The sequence below is a fragment of the Pteropus medius genome, unplaced genomic scaffold (genome assembly GCF_902729225.1).
Source record: "Pteropus medius unplaced genomic scaffold, Ma_sr-lr_union100, whole genome shotgun sequence".
NCBI classification, from domain to species: Eukaryota; Metazoa; Chordata; class Mammalia; order Chiroptera; family Pteropodidae; genus Pteropus; species Pteropus medius.
In genome coordinates, this window is record NW_024351730.1 from 21,433,496 (window position 1) to 21,459,543 (window position 26,048).

The following is a 26,048-nucleotide window of genomic DNA, read 5'->3' on the forward strand; positions in this document are numbered from 1 at the left end:
TCATTATTTATCTTTACTGTTTCAGATAATTGTTATGTGTAGGTTTGCTCATTTATTGAAATCTTTTTAATTTTTAGGAGCATAAGCCCCTATGGGCCTAAAAGAGACTCTGAAATCTAGGGCAAAATTCTCTCTGAAAACTTACAGGGATGGGCAAGTCAATCGATTATTGTAAAATTGTGACCTAATTTCAGCCAGTTTAAATAACATTGCTTTTGATTTTTTGTATATATATTTTCAATTATTATTGATTTCTCTCCCTTTTTTTTTTCATTTTTGATGAGTAGAGGCTAACATAAAGAATCAATGTATAATCTGGCATCTTATTAATGTTAAACAACAAGAAGGTCAAAGTAATTTGTTCACTTATATAATACATGTGTCATATCACAACTGTTTCTGGGGATGTATTTTTGGAGTAAAGAAAAACATGTTTTACTGACAATTAAGTATTAAAAATGTGCACAGCAATAAAATTCTATCAGATAGATTTTGCAAAAACCTCTAGCTTAAGAGGAGTCACACTACTGCTGTCAAATATTTGAAAATATGTCATGAGGTCAGGTGATCCAAGTGGTTCTGCTTCAGAGAACAGGATAAGTTGAGTGGGAGTTTGGAAAAGTTGATTTCATCTCTGTCTGAAAAAGGCATTTATAATAATCACCACTGAAAGATGGACTGCCTTGGGTGAAAGTCAAGTCCTTGTTACTAGAAGCTGTCCAAGTGGCTGTAGAAGAGGAATTTGTATAAAATAGGGGTTAGATTAGATACATTTCTGAGATTTTATGCCCTCATGTTCTACTTCTGATGAAAACAGCTTACTGGTTAGCAAATCCCTTGGGATCTTTCCTGAACGCCTCACAGATTTCATCATTAGTTGGCTCTACGTAGGTAGGAAATTCTTGTGGCCGGTGCTTCAGGGAAGCCATACAGAGTTTCCTTTCGAGGCCCTCCTGGGTACAGCACTCAGCAGTTCCTGGGTGGACTGGGAATGGAGCATCACTTTCACAGGACTTAGCAGACAGTGCTGAGGTCTAGAATGAGAGAAGAATAAAAACAAGCAAACTCATATATGTTTCCAGGCTTGCAGTTCTCCATTTAGTGTAACGTCTTTAGCCTTAAGTTTTAAAATTCTCATTAGTATCAAACTGTTCATCCCAAAGGCTTCATGAGATGATTTGTCAACATGGTAAGTTGCATAATCGTAGTTATAGGCACATACAAGATCTTATTTATGTTAATGACTTTCTTCAGAGGATAACAAAAATAGAACCTTCATTAGTAAGTGAACTATGTTTAATTGCAGCCATTAAAAGCTTTATCCTATAGCCCAGTGTTTCTCCATGGGGATATTAATGTCTCTGAGGATAAGGGAGGTCATTTCGAAAAGCTCTGATATGATCTTCTACCTGCTTTTTTGCTGCAAATGCCCAATGAGAATGAGGACCTCCCTCTGCCCTTCTCCCCTCCCTTTATTACATGATCAGACTCTTAATTCTTGACTGCTTCAGTCCTTTACATTGATTTGCATTCTCCTACCCAATTGTTCTTGAGCCTGATTTTGCATCAGAATCTCTCATAGCATGTATAAAAATAGAAATGCCTAGGCTGCACAATACAGAAATTCTGATTCAATAGGTCAAAGATGAAGCATGACGATTTGTTTTTCCCCAAACTCCAAATTCTAATATGTAGCATGAGTTGAAAACCACTAGTAGAACTTAATCTACTGCCTCAATACTTATACACGTGGACAAACTAAGTCCATAATAAGAGTACAACCAACACAATTGTCACAACAAAAGGTTCTCTTTGGAAAGAATTTGAAATAAAAATATAGACTAGAAATAGTCATCATGGAAAAATAGTTTTACATGGGAAAAAATACTTTGACATCCTTACATTTATTTTACATGTTAGTTATCTAACATGTAAGGAAAAACTTCTAAAAATCTTCCTATCAATGAAGAAAAGCAACATGATAAATTAAGTTTGTAAACCAAAGAATAACATCTTGTCTCCCACATTTACCTTTGTCAGACTCTCAGGAATCTTAGAACTCTATATCTCTTTTTAGTGAATCTCCTTTTCCTTTCCATTTCTTTCCCTGATAATTTTCTTGTTTCTCCTGTTTTATTCCTTCCTTTCAAATAAAGATGTTTAAAAAGTGTCGACACATTATAAAAAATCTGCTTTGAACTAGCAGGAAGAGGAGGAAGGTGATGTGCAAAAAATGTGTGTCAACTCTGTTCTTTTGTAATCTGTTATTACAGTCCTACACTTATCTCTAATCAATGGATGGGTTTGCAAATATATAAAATAAAAATATGTTCTGTTATTTTTATCATGGTTGGTAGTTTAATGTTTGTTTATTTTAAGAAAGTCAGGTATGAAATGGCAGTTTTATCAACTTGGATGATGGGAGAATATGATTATAAAATTGTTAGAAAGTAGATGAGAATCAGATAAAGCAATTAATGAGTGAGAGTAATCATTGCCTAGAATATATTCTAGTCAGATCTTCAGAGCATTCTTTCTGCAGGCTAATTGCTGCAGGCTCCAACAGGAAATACTTGTCTGTAGAGGTCTCTGTCAAGATGCATTTAAAAGTCATTTGCATCAGGCCTGATGACTACATTAGTAAATGGCTAGAAACACCTGTCATTTTACTTTCTTCAGCTACATTTAAGTCTGTATTTTGAACCCTGTCATTGCAGCATTTTAATTTCTGCATACTTCAGGGGTGAAAACATAGAACCTAGTAGTGTGTATATGTAGGGAAACTTTCGAACCCCAAATTAGTTTGAGGCCAACATTAAATTGTTCTGTGGCAGTCAGTAACAGGCTTGGCATGATAAAGGTATGGGAAGACTTTTAAGATACATGGAATACATTAGAATTATTTTAAGAGGTTTATGAGTCAGTATATGTCCCAGTTTTCTCATTTGAACCAGTAGGACTAATGGGCAAAATTAATTGTGCTAGAAAACATCTGGGCTCTAGGAATAATAAGGCTCATATTTCCTCCAAAATTAGACTAGGTTGAGTTGCTGTCTAGGATTTCCCCAAAAGATGGCATGAAGGCCTATCTGGGCTTCCTTCTGTGGACCACTAAACAGGCCAGGCCACATAAACCTACCCTGTTGTCATAGCAGTCAGGGTCAGCCTCTTCAGCACAGCAGGCTTCCGTCAAGGAGACAACTTCCTTCACGAGATGACTGACCTGCTCAAATGTGCCACTCGGAAATTTTCTGCTGTATAGGACCATGGATCTGCGGAGAAATATAAAGTCAATACGTTAATTAGAATGAAATATTTTTCACGTGTTCACGTTAAAATATAAAATCTGTTCAGTTTTTTAAAGGAATATTTCACTCATTTTCTTGACTAATGAAAAGAATATGAAATTGCCTTTTAAAATCAGTTTTTGTCATAGGTAAATTTACCTTGTGAAGTAGAAATTAGACTTGAGGCTGATTTGATGGAACCCTCGTGTTTTTCCCTCTCTTGAGCCTCTCCAAATGAATCTGTTCTGTACCTTGTTGCTTTGCCAGTCTTAGCACGTACTACTTACATTTTAATTTTCCTTTGAAAACGATACTTACTTATTCTCTTTTAACTCATTACTAAATACACTGATGGATTCTTAGAGCATAGTAACAACAGTTCAACTGGAATCTTTGGATGTCCTCCATTTGCCTGACATCTCGGCCCACGTTGACCCTGGGCTCTGTCCTCTTAATCTTAGCAGAGATCAGTTCAGACCTTAATGCTGAATTGAATTTACCTCAAATGCAGTTTCATTCAAGGTCAGGTAACCAAGAGAGTGAGTAAATACCTCATACTTACAAAGATGTGAAGTCATCTTTTCCCAGATTGGAGAGTTCCTTGCAGACTTTATCCTTCTCATAATCTCGGCCTAGGAACCAAAAATGGAAATTTTGTATCTATTCCCTTTTAATAAATATTACATTAACTGCACATTTAAAGGAGTGCTTCATACAACCTATATATAGTGAAATGGGCATTTTCTCACTGTTTATATGCAATTTCATTTTTTGATGACTTTATAGCTGTTTTGTCAAAATGAATCAGAATTTTAATGTAAACAATAGATTGTAATGGATAGGAGAAAAAAGTGAACTAATAAAGTAGATAAGTCAAATGGTATATACCAACTAGTGAATCAGAACCTATTGAGATGACAATTATTCTTAGATCCTATCTTTATAATAATGCTAAAGTAGGACATTTTATTCCTCCTTTCTTTATATCAGTTTTACCCAAGGTCTTGAAAGAAACAAGAACAAAAAATAAATGGAGAGTATGTCTAATTCCAAAGTGAAGAGCTAGCCCCACTAATGTAGGACCTTAAAGGAGGTGTGTGAGAGTGTTGCCACCTTTACGCCATTACCCACCCCCACACTCTGTAAGGGAAAGCTAGGAATTCAGCTGAGGAAAAATATGAAAATTAGGCAAAATATTTTTTGGAGAAAGTTGGCATTGTGGTGGGTTTGGAGGAATGGTGGGGAATGCTTAGTTTCACTTAACGCGTGCTGACAGGGCTTCACAAAAGACATTCGGACCTCAATAGGTGACGCATGGAGTATAGGGTACAAGGACAGATGTCTGATTCAAACTAGAGAAATCTAAAGAGTGAGAGGGCTTATTCAGTGGCCTGGGGTAACAAAAGAGAGGGCTGTGAGTGGGAAACTGTGCTGTGGCTTTTGGACCGGATGTAGAAAAAGCAGGAGAGCAAACCGACCTGACGATGTCTTAACCATTCCCCTCCATTTTCCCTCCCCCTAAAAAAAGAGAGATGTCTAGAGGGCTGTGGGCTGCCAACAGTGGGACACCTCTGTACAAAGGCAGAAAGTTTGAAAATCAGAGGGCTAAAGGAAAGTTTTAAGGTGCTAGCTGGATGTGAAAGATCCCCAGGCATAATGGAAAAGAGATCTCCGAAGAAGCCACGAAGAGAAAATGTCAACATGGAACATCTCCCATAGCCAGAGGAAACTGCATAGCTCACAAACTGCCCCCTGAACAAGTTTTTTCACCTCTCCTTCCCTGTGTTTGATGAGGCAAAAGCAGCCTAGCAAGTGGGAGGAAGGAGAGGCAAGCAGGTAGAGAAAGAGAGGAAAGTATACATGTCTTCCTTTCCCACCACAGGCAATGGCCTGAAACCAGTAGCTTCAACTTCAAGCAAATTTACAAAGTTTTGACTATTAAACACAAGCTGTTAGTCCCATGACTATTATGAAGTAGTTATTTCAACATTTACAAGACCAAAGGACCTTTTATTTGAGAGTGAACAGAAAAATCATAGGAAAAATCATAGAACCTATTCAGAGCTAGTTTGTATAGAAGATAAATTTTCTATTGGTGAAATCCACTTGTTCAACACACCTATTGCAGATATAATGGGGGTGGACACGTGGAAGGTAGTCAATTTTTTTTCCTCCGATACGTCATTTATGCAAATAAGTCTAAGAAATTTTCTAATCTTTTATGATGCTATAGCTTTTTTAAAAAATGTAAGAAGTATATTATTGGTTCAGTTTCTTTTCTAAAAGTGGTTTTAACCTTTAGTAACTTCCTAGCTTCAAATATTAGAAAATCCATCTCGGGTAATGGTAATTGCTATTATTCCTTTTTATTCCCAAAATATTTTCATCTCCCTCATAGTTACAATTCTGTGGAAGAATGACTATACATAAGCCAGGGTAGAATTTTTTGTTTTATGGTTTGGAGTGAAGCGTGGGGGTGATCGGATACAGGCTAGGGAAGAATTTCTTTTTAGAAAGATTCTCTTTAGGATTTATTAGATTTAATGGTGAAATGCCTAATACTGGTATAAACTGCCCATAGAGAAAGCTGTGGCACTCTGTGTCTTTCATGTGGACAACTCAAAGTATATTACTGAGGCGAGAAGGGTTGGAATTGAGGGACAAAGTCATTTTTTAAGCAACATTTTGTAATAAGGGACCTACTCAAACGCTATCAAAATCACATAGAAGAAGCCACATGTTCAAATCTCACATTATCTTGGAAACAAGGACAAACACAGCAGGATTGATAAAGCTAATAGTTGATGGAGTACAAAAAGCTGTTATATCTGAGAACCTTCACGTCTAGAACACTTTCTGGAATTTATTGACTCGTTTACAAAGCTGTATATTGTCACAGTTTCAAAAGGTCAAAATGGGGCCGAAAATTTCTATTAATCATTAATGGTATTCTGTAGGACTGGCGATTAGAACATAAAGGGGAAGAATTTAAGGTAGATCTGTCCTCTTGTAATAAAAAGCTGTAGAATTAAGGTGTCAATAGAATTGCCTTATGTTGCTCCTAAAATAGAGCTAGGAAAAATAGCTGGCAGTGGATTTTGGTTCAATATGAGAACTTTACTATAACTGTGTCTAATAACTGAAATGATGAACAACTTCTTGAAGAAGTGAGTTTGTTTCATCACTGGAAATATTCAAATGGAGTGTAATCATATATATTTAAGATTCCCAATTTTAGTACAAGATTATATCCTTTTAATTTTTAGGATAACTTTCAGAGGATTGTAGAATAATTCCTTTTAAGAGTAGTTAAACTATATGGAATCTTTTTCCCCCTAAGCTTACTGTGTTTATAAAAAAAAAAAAAAGTAGCTTTAATGAGAATGTCTTTCTCTTTTTAATGCATAGGAGCTAACTTTAATAAAATCTCTCTGTGAAACTGCAGAGATTATTTTTGTAAATACTTTTTATATTGACAACTCAATAATATTCAAAGAAAAGGGCTGTATTTAAATGGAGCACCTCTGGTAAACATTTTTTGAAATATTTTGTTTCTAGCCTTCCAGGTTTAGATTTTTCACTTCACCAAAAATGTAATTTTCATTCAGTGTGTTATAAGAATGTGTGAGTACATGTGAATGTTGTGTAAATGGCCACTACAGATTATCTCTTGTTAAATAGCTTTAAGTAAATCAACTACTTGTGTTTGCACAGAAGTACATTAGAATCCACAGGTGTTATACACTGCTTTAGTTAGAATGCAAAATTATTAGAGAAAAGTGGAAAACTAGATTGATTACACAAGACAAAATGGTTATGGAACCATTTTTGCTGGAACATTCAGCCTTGGGAATGGCAGAAGCAAGGAGGACCCCCAAGGGAAGGCATTGAGAAAATTCAGAGCACACAATAGAATATACAGATGTCAAAATATAATCTATACCTGAAAATTCTGTAATTGTATTAACCAATGTTATCCCAATAAACTTAATTTTTAAAAAGTTAATATATATATATATATAAAAGGGTAAAACTGCTCTTAGAAAACTGACCTGTAGAGGAAGCTGTTGTATCATGTATCCTTTAGGTAGACTACTCAAAATATGTTTCAGATTAAAAAATTCACTTATTTATCCACAGAGAGGATATACATCTTATAAGCCTAGGCAAATATGTTAGTCATTTTCTCATCTTTTAAAAAACAACAAATACTGAAGATAATTTGCAGTATGGTTGTTACAAATTGCATTCTCATTCCATGGAGTACTGCTTAATAAATGTTTTTTTCCATACTAGCTGAGCCACTTTGATTTATATAATTAAATTCTATCTTGAATGAATTGCAAATGACATACTCCATTCTTTAATGTGCCATGTGGTTATAAAGAAGGCAATCTGGACTTTGACATGGCCCCAGTAAATATTACATAATCTAAGTGACACTGGTGAAATCTTCTTCACACAGTGACCTCTCAGCACTAAATGTTTACACATTTCATTAGCAGAACTCTGGCTTTTTTTAATAGCATGTCTCATTTCTATCTGTATTGTGAAACATTCTGGGAAGTCACGTCTCATTCTGGACTTTTGTTTTGAAAACAAATTTAATTTACTTTTGGGAAATCTTTAGTGTTCTCTCAACACAGCTGAGAATATTCATTCATACATGCAACATAGATGTTTTGAAGACTTGCTTTGTGCTGAGCACTGGATTCAGTATTAAATATACAATGGAGAGCAAAATAGAAACATCCCTACCCTCATGGAATTTTCAATCTGGTGGGAATAGACAATAAGATACTCACTGTCTTGGTACAGACTTTACTAAAAAAGTATTTTAAATGCTTTAACTATTGTTATAATCTTTCTCTAAAACCAATTTGGTCACCTAGAGAAGCTGTTTGTATACCAGGAGCAACTGATGGACCCTAAATAATACCGAATTGCATACATGCTTATACAGAATGCTAAGAACTGTCTTAAATTGCTATTTTCCTCTTGTGTTCTGAAGAATCATGGAGGTTCAGAGCTCTGTTGGGCATTTTATATTTTTGCAATTTTATTTCTTTGGCACTTTTATTTCTATTCTATGTTAATAGGTTCATCTGTGTCAGAAAGATCAGTATGTTTGTTTTTGCTTAAAAAAAACTTTGCATTTTAAGAATATATTTTGTAGTGCTTATTCAGTCAGGCTAGATATTGGTGACTTCAAAGCAGTGGTTTGACTTGATAAATTAAACATTGCTGGGCTGGTTTAGGAAGCTGACCTGATTATTGGAGCTAAAGAAAATGATATATCACTAGAAACACTGTCAATGAAGAAATGTCAATTGAATTAAAATTTATTTTATTTTCAGGCTTTAAAAAATTTCATTCCTATGGATATTTTTAAACCACTATATATATAAAGCATTAATCTGGTTTTTCATATTAATATTGATGTATGCAGGCAGGAGTGCAGTTTTTTGAGTTTGAATCAATGGAAAGAAATTCAATTCTTTTAATACTAAATGTAGAGCTCTACATTACATCTATAGATTAACCTAGAGGAAATTAAAGGCCCCTGTTGGGATGCTGTCAGTGGAACAAGTGAAGCTTTGTTTCAAATCTTGAAAATTCAAAAACAGAAGACATAAGGTTGATGAGTCAGTTGCCCAGAAACTGCAGTTGCAATAGAGGTGGACTGATTGATAGTCACTCAAACTAATTGTCTGGGTTTACCACGGGTGGTAGACTATATAGATGCTACATTCACCAAGTTCCCAAAGGAGGACCTTTGCATTCTTTCTTCATGCATCTCATTCCACTTCCCCTTTTCTTCATAGATTGGCTACCTTGTCATCTGCAAATGTTTTCGCAGGGGTGAAAATAGGAACAAGTTTCCCTCTCCTGCCTTTGAATGGATGAGGGTGATGTCCCCTACATCCTTACTTGGAAACTTAGGATGCATTGCAGGGCTTAGTTTTTAAAGCAATATAAGAATAATATTATGATAATGCTTCACATTGAGTGCCAGCAATTTGGCAGATAGTGTTCCAAATATTTTACATATTATCTCATATAATCATAAAAATCTTATGAGATTTGTAGTTGTCACATTTTACCTCCAATCTTACATATTTTTGTGAGTCACTTTAAGAACCTCATTTCTGTATAAATTGTTTCTATGGAAAAATGTTAACATTCAAATAATCAAATAACATTAATTTTTTGAGCATATTTTATCTGCAAGTTTGAGAATTATTCTTAAAATTTAGTAATAGTCTGTTTATTGTACTGAAAGATTTGTATTATTTCTGCCCTTGTGAAGTCTTAATTTATAACTACCAGTACTGGAAAAGTTCATTCTTCCTCTCCATATTCTGTCCCCAGTCCCTTTTTTAAAAAAATAAGCTTGCAAGTTTTGTTAAACCTTGCAAATAGAAAGGTGAACAGATTGGCTGAAAGTCTCAGTCCGGTGCTTTGGTCTTTGTATAGATGATCATATAGTATTACTCTCTAGGCATTTGCTAATCTTAGAAAGGACAATACTAATCATGTTCTGTTTAAGCAAAATTGTATTATTTTCTATGAAAGTTCTTTCAATACAAAGATCATATTTTTAGGTCTTGAGTACCTGGCACAATTCTGAATAGACACAAGTGTTCAAAAAGCCAATTCGCTAAGCATTTATTATGAAATCTCAGAAAGTATCTAATAATGGCAAAGCCATATTGTCATATTACATTCCTTTGAGCTGATACAGAAGTGGTGATGATTCTGCTTCATTAGCTAGCAATGCACTCTATCTCTTGATTAAAATAATTCAGAAAATATTGGACACAGATGATTTTCTTTCATTGTTTCCTATCCACACATCTTAATGGCTATTAAAATGATGCATAATTTCTATTTATACAGTTAATCCAATGACAAGGCTATATTAAACATATTTATCACTATCTGTCTCCATCAACATACAGGGTTTTTGTCAAACAGAACTTTTGAGCCATTTAAATACATTTTTAAGTCCAACAGATGCCCATACATGGCATTATTTTATATGTGGAAAATTCCTTTTCGAAGGTTGGTGATCACTCTTTTTTATTATAAAAACTATTTGTATAAACTTCTTACAAGGCCACAACAATTCTATAACATATAATTGTTATGCTAAAGTGCTAACAACTTTTTTCCCCCTTAATGGAATATAAATTTCTAATTATCAAATTTCTATGAGAAACTGAAGACTCATTGTTGGAGACCATCCAAGACACTGAGGATAGCAAATTCAAATACCCTTAGGATCTAGGAACCGTGTAACTTAACACTTGATCCAGGTGACGAAAGGAAAATTCCGTGTTGGTTCCATGGTTCTAGTCAAAAGGAGGCAGCTGTAATTTAGCTCCAAGTCGTTGCTGCCATGTGAAAATTTGACCCTTTTGCCACATCTTCTCATGCTTCTAGAAAAGCTGAAAACCTGGAATTTTATGTGAAGTCTTCAGATTTTAAAATGTTGACAATGTCAAGTTAAACCGTAAAGACACTTTGCTGGCCCAAACCATAAAACCCAAAGAAAACACACATGGGAGGCCACATTTTGTCATGGTTTAGGGAAGAGATTCTGGATCCAGACCACACGGATTTGAATTCCTGCTAATAAACCAAGGGCAAATTCCTTATCCTCTCTGTTCCTCCTTGGTCTTCTCATTAGTAAAATGGAGACAATTGTATCTCATAGGATTGTCATAGTGGTTATATTAGTTAATATATATAAAATACTCAGAACTGGCCTGACCCCTCCATAAACAGTGTGTACTTGTCAGTTATTAGTTAAATCAAGTTGCTTTGTGATCATCATCATACATATGCGTGAGGCAAATTTCTGTTGACCATATACCAAGAGCAAGGTACCATGCCAAAGAAAACTTTAAAGCCATCAATACTTAAAGAAAGGAATTCTGAGAGTAGAGATAAGTATACAACATAATAGTGATCATCGCCATAGGAGAGATTGAAATAAAGCTTTATGAAATTTTAGAATGGAAGAAGGCTTTGAGAGAACTTCATGAAAGGAACAATTACTTGAAGTGGACCGTGAATGACAGACAGGTAGAATTTCAACAGGACTAAATGAGTTAAAGGAATTTTAAGTGGAGAGGACAACATGAAAATATATCTGAATTTGGAAAATCACAATTCATATCTGGAGAATAATGAGTAGTCCAATAAGGCATCTGGAGTATGGGGACTTAAACACAGAAAGACTTGATAGTCAAAGTGTTACTTAATTTTTTAAGGTAATGGGTTATCTATTGACATATGTTCCTGTAGGGGAATGACCAATTCAGCTGCATTCAAGGAATAGTAATCTTAAATTTAGGATAAATAGTACCTTCTTTATAAGGCTGTTCTATGAAACATGTTAATCTATATAAAAATGCTTAGCACATCTGCTGCCTAACATGTATAAACACTTAATGGATATTAGCATTTCTTACAGTAAAGTCCAGTGATAATATATAGTATCAGATTTTACATAACTTAGATATGGATATGTGATTCTCCCTTGTCCTTCTCTCAGGGGATGGCTAAATTATTTCTGGTCAGAGGAATGTGGACTAGAAGGTAAAAAATGAAAAAATCCCAGGAAGCAGGGAAGTTAATTAACATGTACCCTGTTCATCTCCTGGCCAACTATCTTGGAGCTGGCCAATAAAATGGTAGTCTGTCAACAGTGAGAGGCCTTGGCTCAGTGCTCCTTTCCTTCAGGAAGACCCAGCTGTATTACATTTCTATTGCTGCTGTAAGAAACTACCACAATTTTAGTGGCTTAAGCAACACAAATTTTAGTACCTTAAAGTTCAGTTGGGTAGTCTGACACAGGTCTCAGTGGGCTAAAGTAAGTGTGTCAGCAGAGCTGTGTTCCTCCTGAGGGCTCTGGGGGAGAATGCATTTCTTTGCCTTTTCTAGCTTTTAGAGGTGGCCTACATTTCTTGGCTCTAGGCCTCCTTCCTCCATCTTCTAAACCAGCAATTTTGAATCTTTCTGTGTCCCCATCTCTTTTTAAATAACCTCTTCCTCTTTTGCTTCTCTCTTCTACCTTAAAGACCCTTGTGATTACATTGACTTATCCAGATAATTCTGATTATTTTTTCACTTTAAGGTTAGCTGATTAGCAAACTTTCTTCCACCTGCAACCTTAATTCTTCTTTGCGATATAACTTAATCTATTCATTTAAGGGCATTAGGATGTGAATATTTTTGGAGGGCCCTTGTTCTACTAACCACACTCTCATTAATATTTAAGCCTGATACCACATCCATCATCAGGTGACTCTGAACACAGACTAGAATTGGAGTGGGTTTGTATCAGACGGCCTGATCCCTGGAATTCTACCAGCTAGCTACACATGCTCAATCCCATCATTTCATTAACCTCACAGTAGTAATCCTGATTTTTTAATGTAATCAATTCATTTTGGATTCCATTCATCATATCATGACAAGTTTTATATTGCATTTTAATAATATGAATTGATTAGGCAAGGAAAGGGAGGTAGAGATTTGGTCAGGAAGGCATTACAGTAGCCAAGTAAAAGACAACAAAGGCTTGGACAAAGAGTGTTTAGAAATTAAGAGGAACAGTAGGTTTGAGAGGTGGTGTTCACAGATCTGGAGAACCAGGCCTATGCAAGAGATAAAGAGGAGACAAAAGGAATACTGAGGAGGTTTTTACAGTAGAATGCTTCATATAAGGCTGATCTATTTCAAGGCTGAAATTTATAAAATGTAGAAATGATTGAATATAGATAATAAAAGTAAGGAAAGCCAAGAAAGCTCTACATGATTAAAGATAAATGATCCAGATATGATGGTGCCAGGAAAATAGGGAAGTTAGAAGACAGAACTAATTTCATGGGATTGGACTAAACTGGCATTTGGACTAGTTATGGATGATTCATAGTAGGCAGCATGAGTTTGATTTAGTTCCCTCTACATTGGTGTTAGTGCCTAGTTATTTCTATTTTCTACTTGGTCTTAGATTACTAAAATATTTTATTTGAGGTATCTCAAAGGCAATAATGAAGTGATAGCTTTGTCTTTGTAAACCCAATTAATTGGCATGAAATTCTGATTCTGCCAGAATTCTACATTTTACTTTCTACATTTTAATTCATTACAATAAATGAACAGCTGGTGATAAGGTAAAGTGATAGGTGCTTAAAAAAAAAAGCATGGTTAAGGAATAGAGGAAAATGGAATGGTAGGTGCTATTTGAGATAGATTAGTCAATGAAGGCTTCTCTATACATGAACCTGGAGCAAACATCAGAAGGAGATCAGGAAGGGAGCTATGTGGCTATTAGGGATCAGTGTTCTAAGAGGACGGAAGAGCTAGCACAAAGCCCCGAGGTGCAGAGTACATAGAATATGGGACAGTGTGGAGATCCGCGGTGGATGCAGCAGAGTGAATGGGGACTTGGGCAGGGATAGGAGAAAGAAGGGTCATAGTGGTAGAATAAAGAAGTTAGGTGACCATAGATACTGGAGAACAGGATAATCATTTCCTTTTTAGGATTTTTTCATCTCCTTCCTATATAGATTAATCTTGTGGTCTTTGAAAAAATGTGCACCCTGATCTCTATACCACACATGTGATGGTGAGTATGTAGCAGGCATTGTACCTCACACTAATGAAGTGTGATATTGCTCCTGTTGTCCAGGAAGGTTAATATTGCTTTCGATGATGTAGTTAGCTTCAGCCCATTTTCCTTTCTCCTCTTGGCTAATCCTCTTTTATACTTTTACTCTGGCTTCTTTGTGAACTTGGATCAGACCATGCTTATTCCTAGCTCAGGAGTTTTGCACCTGTGTTCCTTCTGCTTGAAATTAACTTCTAGATCTTTACATGGATGTCTTTTCATCATGTAGTTTTCACATTCTATGTCACCTTCTCAATAATCATTATGTAGGTTTTGTGGAAAGTTTATAAAGTTATTTGGGAAAATAGAATATCTCTTATCCTAAGTTACTTCTCTTTGGAATTCTGTATAGCTATGTTCCTGAATCAAACTTAGGACCACTTTGTTTTTCAAGTGTTTGCTGACGAAGGGACAGGCAACTTATAGAAAAGAGAAACAGTGATTCAGTGGTGGTTTGCAAAATTAGAATAACCCACATTGTCTAAGGCTATTTTGACAGGCAAGTGGAAGAAAGAAAAAATTAGTTCATCTATCAACCCAAAGGGGACTTTCTTGCTGTTGGATATTTAGAAAAATATGTATTCTGAGAATGAAGTGCTTAAAGCAAAAATGAGAATACTCATAGTAAATATCCTGTTCTTGCCAACAGCTCTTAACAACTACAACAGGTTTATTTCCTGTTAGCATTATTTCTTTGGTAATTATATAACTGTATCAGCAACCTTTGCCTTCATTGTTTTTGGGAGGGAAGGGAGATGGGGGAAGATACCTTGTAGATTAGTGCTACATCCGTTTCAGTCCTGGGGAAAGAAGCCAAGTGTAGTCAACTGGCAAACACTGCCTTTTTGCCTTTCAAGGGGTAGCTAAAGTGAGTTTTTTCTTATGACACCATCTAGATTTGGCATAGTTGGTAAGCCTTTCTCTCCCCAGATGCACTGAAGGCCCTGTGAACTGGATCCTCAAGGCCATTTGATGGAAGAGGACTGGCCTAACTGAAGATGATGGTCATGTTGAGTGACAGCAGTATCCATTTTAGAACTGAAGTTTTCCAAAGAATACTTCCATGGGGTATAGGCATTTTAGGGAAAAGCCAATATGTTTGGAAATACTTAAAAATGTATTGTATGTCTCAGGAATATCATCAGACCTAGGGCACCTGGGTAATTTAAAGTTCACTGTGAAGTTTAGACCTTCAAGAGAGCTGACCTGAGGTTTTTAGCATTCATTCGATCAAAGCCAGAGAATGCTGAAGGATGTTGAAATAGAGGTTGCAGAATTCTCTGTTCTTCAAAAGATACTGTAACTCTTGTAGGTGAAGACAATGTACACTTACGGAGTTAGCAGTCCAAAATCGTGACTCATGTCCCACGTTATGATGTCCACATATGATTCCAGAACCTAGCCTTTACTAGATCTTGTGTGTTTTGAACATCCTGAACTAAATCTGCTTTAGTGGGATTTTTTCAGGTGCATATCTGCTCCAGGAAAACCTTGGACAAAGGAGTAAGCTTTTAGAGTTTCTTGGGTCTTGGCCTATTCAGAGGTCTTAAAAGGGATGCAACTTATTTATTTATACCCCAATATATCTCATACTTTGTAGTCTTACATGAAGACTTATAGCTTACTTAAGAATCTGTGGGTGAACAATACAAAATTTTAAATAATTTGAATGACAAAAGTAAGATCAAGGGAAAGCGAATGTAAAAAGAATATGTTAGGAGTAAGATTATTCATGTCATAGTTAATACCAATAATTCCAGGGATATACACATTTTCTTCTACTGGTGAAATATATTATTAATATGAATACTAATGTATGACTTGAGTGAGACCATTAACTGACAACACTAAGTGAAAATTAAATTTTCAGAGCAGGTGAATGCAGATTCCCTTAGAAGCATTAAAGAATCAGCCAGAAAAGTAAATTGAAACTGATTACAAATTTTGCAGCTTGGAAACTTTCCATAAAGTTATATACTTCACATAATTTCAGCTCATACCATTTCGAAAAGTTTTTAAACATTGCTAAAAGAATGATGAAGACATCATTTGAAGAATAATCGTAATAAAAAATATAGCTGAGTTATCTTTGAATAGTCATGTTTTACAGCTATTGAATTATTTTACATGGGCTATTTTACAAACTAAAATGCATTTTCAAATATAACACATACAGAATTCCTTGAAGAGGATCTAAGGAATCTCAATTAACCTCATACCTCATTGATATGGTACATTGTGCTCTCAATGGCAGTAAACATTTGAAGTCTGATAAAAAAGCTCGGTGATGTTTCACAGCCTCCATATGCATTATCTTTTAACAACTAAAATATTTCTAATTTCAGAACCATTCTCTCCAGGTCTTGGTTATCAAAAAAGCAAGAAAGGATAATTGACAAATTATATAATTTTTTATTTCATTAGTTTATCTTGATTTCTTGGCTGTCCCAATTGAAAGCTAGATACCACATTTGAGCTCAGTTGTAATTCTCTTTGATCTTCTCTCTCCCCTACATATTCACCAAGTTTTCTGTTTTTAACCTTTTGTATAATTTTTAAAAATAATAAAATTAGACTAGTAAGAGTTCTCATAAATGGTCACACCACTGGAAGTTTACCTCTCTCTAGAGTATGCACAAACGCTGCAGCAAGCAGGAGAACCAGGATCCTCTTCATTTTCTTGCCAGCAGGTCCCGCAGCACTCCTGTTTCCTGCAGGTTACCCAGTAAAAAATGACAGCCCAAAGCAACCAATTCCCTTTTACTAAGTTTCCCAACTGTGAACTAATCAATTATTAATCTCTACGTAGAAGCAAGGGTAGTCATCCTTGGCCCACAGAGATAAAATAATATCAATCAAGGCAAATAAACACCCTGGGGAAAATGTGACAAATCTAGGAGATTTTAATCATTAACTTTGTCAAACATCAAAAGAATCAGGGTATACATAGATTATTTTTCATTGCTACCATTTACTAAAATTGAATGTATTAGTAGGTACATTTCTCATCTCCCCTTTTTATAGGGTTGTATGTCTTTTTTGGCATTCTCTATTTTTATGTATAAATGGAAACTTAAAGATTTTTCTCTTTCTATCTCCCTCTATTCCTCCCTTCCTTTATGTTTAAACCTACTATAAATAATGATTATTTTAAAGTATTGCTGACTAGGTGTTTTAATTAGGGGAAAAACAAGAGTGAGAAGCCAATTTATCACAATTGCTCAAATCCATAATTTTAATGCTATATAATTTATTGATGGGGTAGTACTTCATATTTATGTGCTATATTATACTTTTGAAGCTACAGACATATATATTAAAAATAACTTTTGAAGCAAGGCAAATAATAACCGGAGTTATTGACTTGACCCAAATCACAAAAGTTAGTGGTGAATCTTGGACTTCCTACACCTAATTTAAAGTTCTTTCTACTAATATTTTACAACTAGTGTATTTTAGGATTCTGTAACTTGAGAGCTCACAGTGGCCTTGTGGACCATGGAATGCAACATCTTTATTTTATAGAAGAAGAAACAAAGTCCTAGATAGATTATGGGACATGCCTAGAGAGGCACAGGTAGTTATCATCTGTCGGAATCAGGGCAGTTCCTAGTTCTTACATTAGTCCTCTTTACAGAAAACAGGGTTAGGTAGGGGTTGGGTATAAAGGCTCTAGAATCAAATCTCTTCTCAGCTTTTATCGGCTATGTAACCTTGGGAAATTATTTTGTCTAAATCTCATTTTTTTTCATGCAAAATGGTAATAATTCTTAGTACCTTTGTCACAAGATTGTTATGAGTTTAATTAAGATAATCCCTGTGCAGGGTTCACCATAATATCAAACAAATAGTAGCATGCATTAATGTTATCCATTAGTCTTATTCTAGTTATTACTACTTTCTCCACTGGCTTTCCAAATTTGTATCTGAGAAGATCATTGGAAATAATGAGGCCCGGAACTCAGTGGAAAAATTTAAAGCCAGTTCTAGGTTTAGAATCATCACATTTAAGTGATATAGAATTCCATTATCAATTTAGTAGCTAAGGATTAACTGCATGGGCAAATTCCATCAAAATCTCAGACTGCACTAAGCAGTTACATTTTTAGTCAAATCCTCCATCTATATTGAAAATAACTTGGGTGTTAGGTTCAGAAAGTAGAGTCCAATTAGTTGGAAAAAGATCACTAAACAAGATCAAAGCAGACTAATGGAAACCCATATAGTAAAAGAGATTAGCAGATACTGTAAACATTGCTGGAGGAAATATGAGAAGATAGTCTAGCTGTTCAAAGATCAGCTTCCTATTGCAAACCTAAACTTTTCCTTTGGCTAGATTCCTAGTTTACTTTGCAAGTTAATTAAAAAATGCTTTATTCTTACTGTAAATTATTTGGAAACAAACTCTAGAAGAGTGCCAAATGTTTAAAAATATTTGAGAAATAAGAACTCAGAGAACTGTTAGCACATTGTAGTTAAAAAAAAACTACAAAAGTGTATATGATATATTTTCTTAGATAAAAATGAAAACTATGAAGTATCTCAATCATCTGATGATGATTAATTCATTCGACACACAGCTAATTGTTTCCTATGATTTTGAGACCAGCTCATTCTTTCACTTTTTTTAAAAAATTATAACTTTATCTCTGCTTTTGCAATAACATCTACCACTTTTGTTTAATGATAAACTATGTGTAACAAGAATTGCAACATCTCATTTAGGTGTTCTCTTGAGAAATCTCTGCACCAGCTGCCAACTGCATTCTCTTGACTGAGTTTACCTTTTCTTAACTGAAAACTGCCACTCTCATGCTAGTAGCTAAATACATGAACCTTTTCTCAGCCTTGTTTATGTAACTTTCCTTAATCTTTCAAATGTTGATTGCTTACATTGATTCTAAAACGGGAAAGAAATAATCATAATTGGCCTAAATGAGAAGCCTCATGTTGCAAGGACTACTCTGAGTAAGTCAGGTGTGGGGGAAGAAGGGTGAGAAAGATTGTGCCAAATTTTCTGACACTCTGTTACAGCCGTAGTTACAGCAACTCATATTCATTACGGAAATAGATTTTTTAAAAATAATTATTCATTAAATATTTAAGCAATGGAATTTTACAGGAGTCGTTTTGTCCTTAGTGAACTGATTAGAAGTAGTCTCTCTCATCTTTTTCTATCTTGCCATTGGCTTCAGAAGAAATTTAGGTTTCTCTCTAAACAAAGTTGTAAGACAAAGCCCATCTTTAGTTCTTTCTATTATCACATTTTTCTCTTTCTAGCAAGAGTCCTTGGAAACTCTTACATTATGGTGTTGTTATCCTGTATGCAGTGTGTCTTTTTCTCTGATTGCATCCAAGATAATTGTTTTACCTTTGGTTTTCAGTAATAATCCTCTGTACATAGTGATGTTCTTTTTCATATCTGTCTCTATAAGGGTTCATTGAACTTCTTGTATCTTTAAGTCAATGTTTTTATTAAATTTATTGGGGTGATGTTGCTTAATAAAATTATACAGGTTTCAAGTGTACAATTCAGTAATACATCATTCGTATACTGCATTGGGTGTTCATCGCCCAAAGTTAAATTCCTTCTTTCACCATATATTTCATCCCCTTTACTCTCATCCACCTCCCCGCTTTCCCTCTGGTAACTAGTAAACTGGTTTTTGTTTGAGTTTTTGTTTGTCTTCTTTGTTTGTTGCTTTCAGTTTTATATTTCACATATAAGTGAAATCATATTTATCAACTTTTTCTGTCTGGGTTATTTCACTTAACGTGATTATCTCGAGGTCTATCCGTGTTGTTGCAAATGGCATTATTCCATCTTATGGCTGAGTAATATTCCATTGTATGTATGTACCACATCTTTATTCAATCATCTATTGAAGAACACTTTGATCATTTCCATGTTTTGGCCACTGTTAATACTGCAATTAATCTTGGGGTTCACATATCCTTATGGATAAATATTTTCCATTTTGGGGGGTAGATACCCAGAAGAGAGATTGCTGGGTCACATGGTAATTCTACTTTTGATTTTTTGAGCAACCTCCATACTGTTTTTTTATAGTGACCAGCTATTATTTTTGAAGGATTTTTCTGCCCCATTCTCACTTTCTTCTCTTTGGGACTTCAATAATACACGCTCCCAGTGGCGTATTTGACTATTTGATATCCTATACTTTTCTGAGTTTCTATTCACTTTCTTTAACTTTTGTTCTCTCTGTTCTTCAGTTTTGATCATTCCTATTCATTAGTCTCAAGTTCATTATTCTTCTATCTCTAATCACATTCAATAAATTCAGCATTTTTCAGTTTGAAAATTTATTTTCTTTTAACAGATTCTATTTTTGCTGCTGATATTCTGTTTACTCATTAAGACCATATTTACTTTCAGTTCTTCAAAATATTACCCTTTAAATCTTTTTCCAAATTAATAAGAGCTTCTTTGTAGTCTTTGTCTTCTCCATACTATGTTTGGGCCCTCTCAAAGCTGGTTTCTATTGACTTATTTTTATCTGGATTATGGGTAACATTTTTCTGTTCCTTTGCATATGTAGTAATTTTTTTCACTATAAACTGGACAAGCAATGTGAAAACAATTCGATATTTTACACGGTTTAATTTTTTTTTAATTTCATGTAACATAAGTTATTTTCATATTATTTTTCTCATTCTTGATATTCCAGAGTTTAGTGCTATTCAGACATCCTTTTGATTGAATTAATTGAATAGCAGTCGAATTGCTATCCAGTTCAGTCAGACTACCATCTGGAATACTCAAATGTGTGAGAAAGATATAAAGGGAACTGAATAACTCAGTTTTATGTCACACCTAAACTTTTATTTGGTTGTGCTTTAAAAAAAAATTACCTTCATTCCATTTCTAATCTAGTTTCTTAAGAAAAAAAGAATCTCTGCTTATCTACTAGAAAGTTCACTTCTAATTTTTACTTCAAATGTGGAGATTTCACACAGAAGGTTAATGCATTATCAAGATGATAGATAATTTCACATACTTCTCCCTTTTTTGTTTTATTCAAGTTACTGCCATGTGAATTCCGTATGAGGATGCACTCTGAAAAAGGAGTCCAGTTAAACATAAAAGAATAGAGTGCAATGCAAACAGTGGCTATTTCTGTTATTCTAGTTACTTTTTTTGGTCATCATTCTTCAGATATCTGGGACTCTTGCATTCTCACAAAGTTTTGTATCATAGTTCTTTAAAAAATGTCTTTTGACAATATGAATGGATAGAGATGAGTATTAAAACCACCTACAATATCATATTTTAATATTGCTTCATAGTTTATATTTACTTTCCTATACTTATTCATTTGCTCTGGACAGCAATTTATGCATTGATAGGTAGAACATTATAAATTTTACAAATAAGGAAGCTGAGGCTCAGAGTATCAATGGTACTTGAAATTCTTTGAGGTTAGAATACAGAATCTGACTTTAAGACCAGAAATATTTCTAATTAATTGTATTTGTCCATATCATCACCATTGGTAGCTAAGGTAGATGACTTTCTCCTGGTGGAACAGCAATCTCTTAGAGCAGTAAAAAGAGCATGAACTTTGGTTATAAATATTTTTACACAGGCTTTACTAATTAACCTTGATTAATTCAATAATACAATGAGTTTAATAATATCAGTTTAAATAGAAAATTTTACTTAAAGCATCTAGCCAAACACAAGCATTTAATTCAAATGCATACACATAATATAACTTCTGTTTTTTGAAAATAAATTGTTTTTTATAACTATAACTAATTCATGAGTAGTATGTTAAATTTTTTGATTCTATAAATGACGATAAGTCAGAGGAAGAAATAAAATAAAAACATAACTCTAATCTGTAGTCTTGTGACATAAGTATAGTAACACATTGTTAATGACATATTTTTTATTATATTATTTATTATATTTGTTATATTTTGTTATATTATTTATTATAGTAATTTGATTAGCATTAATAACAGTCAAACATTTTATTGGTTCATTCATTCAAACATTTTTATTGATTCAGGCACTGTTCTAAGTTTTGGGAGTAAGGTAATAAAAATGCAGACACAAATATTTATCCTCATGGAGCATAATTCTAGTGGGATAAAATAGATGATAATTACATTTTAATAGTTATATGTTAAGTAGTGATAATTGCTTTGTGATGTAAGTTTTAATGGACCCTCTTCATACGGATAATTTACACCACAAGAAACCTGATAAGCCATGTGCTTCTAAATTGTGTGAGGCATATTTATTCAGACTCTCACGGTCCTCTAGTAGATACAATTATATAATTTTTAATTTTAAGGAGAATTGAGCCACTGTCACCCAAGAAAAATTGTTTTATAATGAGTAGTCCATCCCAGCACAACTTGTTTTTTTAAGTTTTGTACCTTTTTTATTAAAAATAAAAGTCACTGAAGTACCAAGGAGAATTAGACCTGTGATTCTGCTGTACTTGTTTTTACCCCTCAAGTCAATAAAAAATATTTCTAACTTAATCACAAAAGTAAAAGATATAACAACTGTGGGCAATAAAAATAAAAGCATGCATGGATTTAGCAAGTATATCGAACAACAGAAATAGCCCCACGAAAAGTATGTAAACGTTAGGTGAAGTATCTTTTTTGGTGGAGAGGGTAGAGAGAAAACAGTTGTGATTTTCCCATCACCTTTTATTTCAACTTTTGTATTACCTTTATGACATATTATGTAAGACATGTACGGTGCTTAAGAATTTAAATTAACTTTTCCAAAGTTATCTAAAAGAAGCATTGTTGTTTTTCTTATATATGCACTGGTAGGCAGATTATTATAAATTTTACAAATAAAGAATCTTGAACTTTTACTATGGTTACTGATTTATAGTATAACCAAAGAAATGGTGAGCGTTATGTTCCAAGAGAATTTTTCTGTTAATGATCAACTCATATTTTGGCTCATTCCTAAATTTACTTCAAGGTTGTCAAATTCCAATAAAATCAACTGACTTTTAAATAAAATTCTCAATAAACTAGCCAAAAATTTCCCAATGCAGCATACACATTAGTAACATCTCTATTTCTACATTACGGCTATTGTTATCTAAATGTTCTTTGCTCAGCAACCTGGACTGGATAAACTAATGAATGAAACTGTTTTTCCCCATTTTTTTGGTGGGGGCAGTGGGAGAAAGGGGATCAGCGTTATTGCAAATAGGCAGTAGGTCCATATGTACACTACCAGAAGACATTAACATGGAGTGAGACCTTAACATTTGCTGTGGACTATGCTGAACATTTTCCACGTATTTCCTCATTTAATCTTTATAACAGCACATGAAGTAGGTGATATAACCATCTTCTTTTTTAATAGATGAGGAAACTGAGCCTTAGAGAGTTTTCTATTAGTCTGAATTTTAAAATCAAGCATTTTGATCCAGAGCCACTGTGAAACCAGTGCTCTATCAGCAACTAAGCAATGACTGTAAATGAAAAATTTATTTTCCATAAGACTATTTTCAATTCTATTTAATACCCACCTGATTATTGAAATGCAAGTTCATTTAAAAGAACAGAATTAAGAGTAGTTCTCGTGGGTGGGAGATGTTGATATATTTTTTGATAGTAAAAAAGGAACTGCATATTTGAAAAAGTTGAAAGCCATACAATTAGAGGGCAATATCAAGCTTGTCATTGGCACAGAATTTAAGTCAATTAACACTATTCTCATCAAAAACACTCTATGGCTATAGTTTCAGCATAATTGACCATCTTAGATATGCAAGCTTTTTGTCTTACAAGGGACTGAAAAATTAGAGCACTATAATGGAAATGTCAACTCAAGTCATTTGCAAATGAAGTGAGCTAATTCTGAAATTTTTCCATGTAATAGAGGCAACTCTATAATTGGTTGAGAGTAAGCTGAAATATTTTCTTATTTTGTTGTCTCCTTCATTCTGTTTGCCTGTTGTTCTCTCTATAAATACATAACAGACAAAAATATACATATTAGGTAGAATCTGGAGAAGCTAAATAAGCTTTGTGATTATGCTAGACTTGAGTGTTGCTTTACTTTTGAACAGAACATATTTTTCAAAACCAACATAAAAAATTGACTACATTTGCAAAGGTTTCTGAGCTACCTTAAGCTCCATTTCAAATATCTTTCAGGTAAATTTGCATTAAAGTACAATCACAGGTGTGTCCTGTGAATACTAATTTAGCCAAATATTACTAGGCGTTACATGAACAGTGTGCTCTGGGGTCTAATGTTTGGGGAATTCTGGTTTAAATAAAGTTAAATGTATATTTAAAACTTTTAATATTTTAATGCATTTGTAAATCTCTGAGACAGAGGTGTCTTAGCTAGCATTCTCCTTTATATAAAAATTGATATTTGGAAGGGCCATTCCTGGGTTGGTCAAATGCACATCCCACTTCCTAGTATTTTTTTATAGACAAAATTAAATAATCATCTATTCATTCAAATATATATATGCATTCTCTATGTATGTGTGTAATTAGAGAGAGGCAGCTCCACCAACTTTCGTTTGGTTTATGGGATGATTGGGGGTCATTTGTAACACCAGCTCAGTAGTACCACTGGCTTCTTCTCTTTGGTTGTTCCTTTGGGTCATGAATCATTTACTTTTTAATAGCACAGAATCTTCAAGTCTAGAGCTAAGGGTAATTTTTCAGATTCAGTGTATCCTAGAACGGTAGGTTCCAAATGTCAATCCAAACGTATATATTTTTTCAGTTTTATTTTCTTAATTTTTATTTGTAGATAAGTTGCAGCCAGTGTTTCAAATATTCACAATATATTGAAACCTTTAATACTCAAAGTGTTCAGTATTCATAAATGTTTCATGTGTGTTTGGAAAGATGCGTGTTGTCTACCGATCGCTATGTTCTGTGTATGATCATTTGACCAAAATTTTAGTTGGATTGTTCAAATCTCTTACCTTTACTGTCTTCTTTATTGTTCTATCAGTGAGAGAAATGAGTTAAAATTCTCCCATTATGCTGGTTGATTTGGTAAGTTCTTTATTCAATCTTATTAATTTTTGCTTTATATAATTTGAATTTGTACGGAACATACAATTTAATATTTATGTCTTGGTGAAATAAAACCTATACCATGAACATTTTACTTCTAAGAAAGCTTTCACTTAAAATCTCATTACATGATATTAGTATAGTGTCAATGCTTTCCTGGTATACATTTCTTCGTAAATCTACTCTCAAATTTTCTGTGTTCTAATATCACATATAAACAGTATATTGCTAAATTTTGGGGGGCTAATATTACTTTTAATTGCCAAGTTTAATCCATATATAATTTACTGTGGTTTCTGGTAATTTTAATTTTAACCTTATTTGTGTTTTCTATTTAGCCTATCATTTTGTTGACACTCTATAAATTTTGTAATAGCTTATTGAGGCATAATTGAAATTCAATAAACTGAACATATTTAAAATGTATAATTTAATAAGTATTAACTTATGTATGTACTCACGAAACCATAACCAAAATTATAAACATCTCTCTCCCAAAAGTTTCTATTAGCTGTTCTGTAATACTTTCTACACCCTTTTCATATGCAACCTACTGATCTGATTTCTATAACTATAGATTAGTAGGCATGTTCTAGATTTATAGAGTATGTCTTTTCTTTTGCTTTTTTCATTCAGCATAATTAGTTTGAGATGCATCTATATTGCAACAGTTTATTCCATTATAATGCTGATCACTATTTCATTGTGTGAGAATACCATGATTTGTACATTCATTTATCTATTGATAGACATTTGGGTTTGTTTCAAGTTTCGGACACTTACAGATAAGGTGGCTATAAATATTCTTGGTATGGATGTATGCTTACATTTTTCTTGGGCAAATACCTAGAAGTCTAATGGTTGCATCATATGGTAGGTGTATATTTCACTTTTTAGGAAACTGCCCAACTGCTTTCCAAACTGCTTTACATTCTGTTTCCACCAGCAGTGCATGAGAGTTCCTACACTCTCACCAACATTTGTATGGCTAGCGTTTTAAATTTTAAACATTCTGAGGCGTA

At 34.0% G+C, this 26,048-nt stretch overlaps 1 protein-coding gene across 1 annotated transcript in view; it reads right to left on the bottom strand.

Annotated features, from left to right (window-relative positions):
• The window catches only part of GC (GC vitamin D binding protein), a 37,767-nt gene extending 21,019 nt beyond the window's left edge, over nucleotides 1-16,748 (bottom strand). The window contains exons 1-4 of the mRNA XM_039845405.1: nucleotides 16,590-16,748; nucleotides 3,850-3,919; nucleotides 3,140-3,272; nucleotides 823-1,034 (exon numbers count right to left, since the gene is read on the bottom strand). Coding sequence (XP_039701339.1) covers nucleotides 823-1,034; nucleotides 3,140-3,272; nucleotides 3,850-3,919; nucleotides 16,590-16,647 — 473 coding nt within the window. The 5' untranslated portion in view covers nucleotides 16,648-16,748. The remainder of the gene's footprint in view (nucleotides 1-822; nucleotides 1,035-3,139; nucleotides 3,273-3,849; nucleotides 3,920-16,589) is intronic.
• Nucleotides 16,749-26,048: the final 9,300 nt, after the last annotated feature.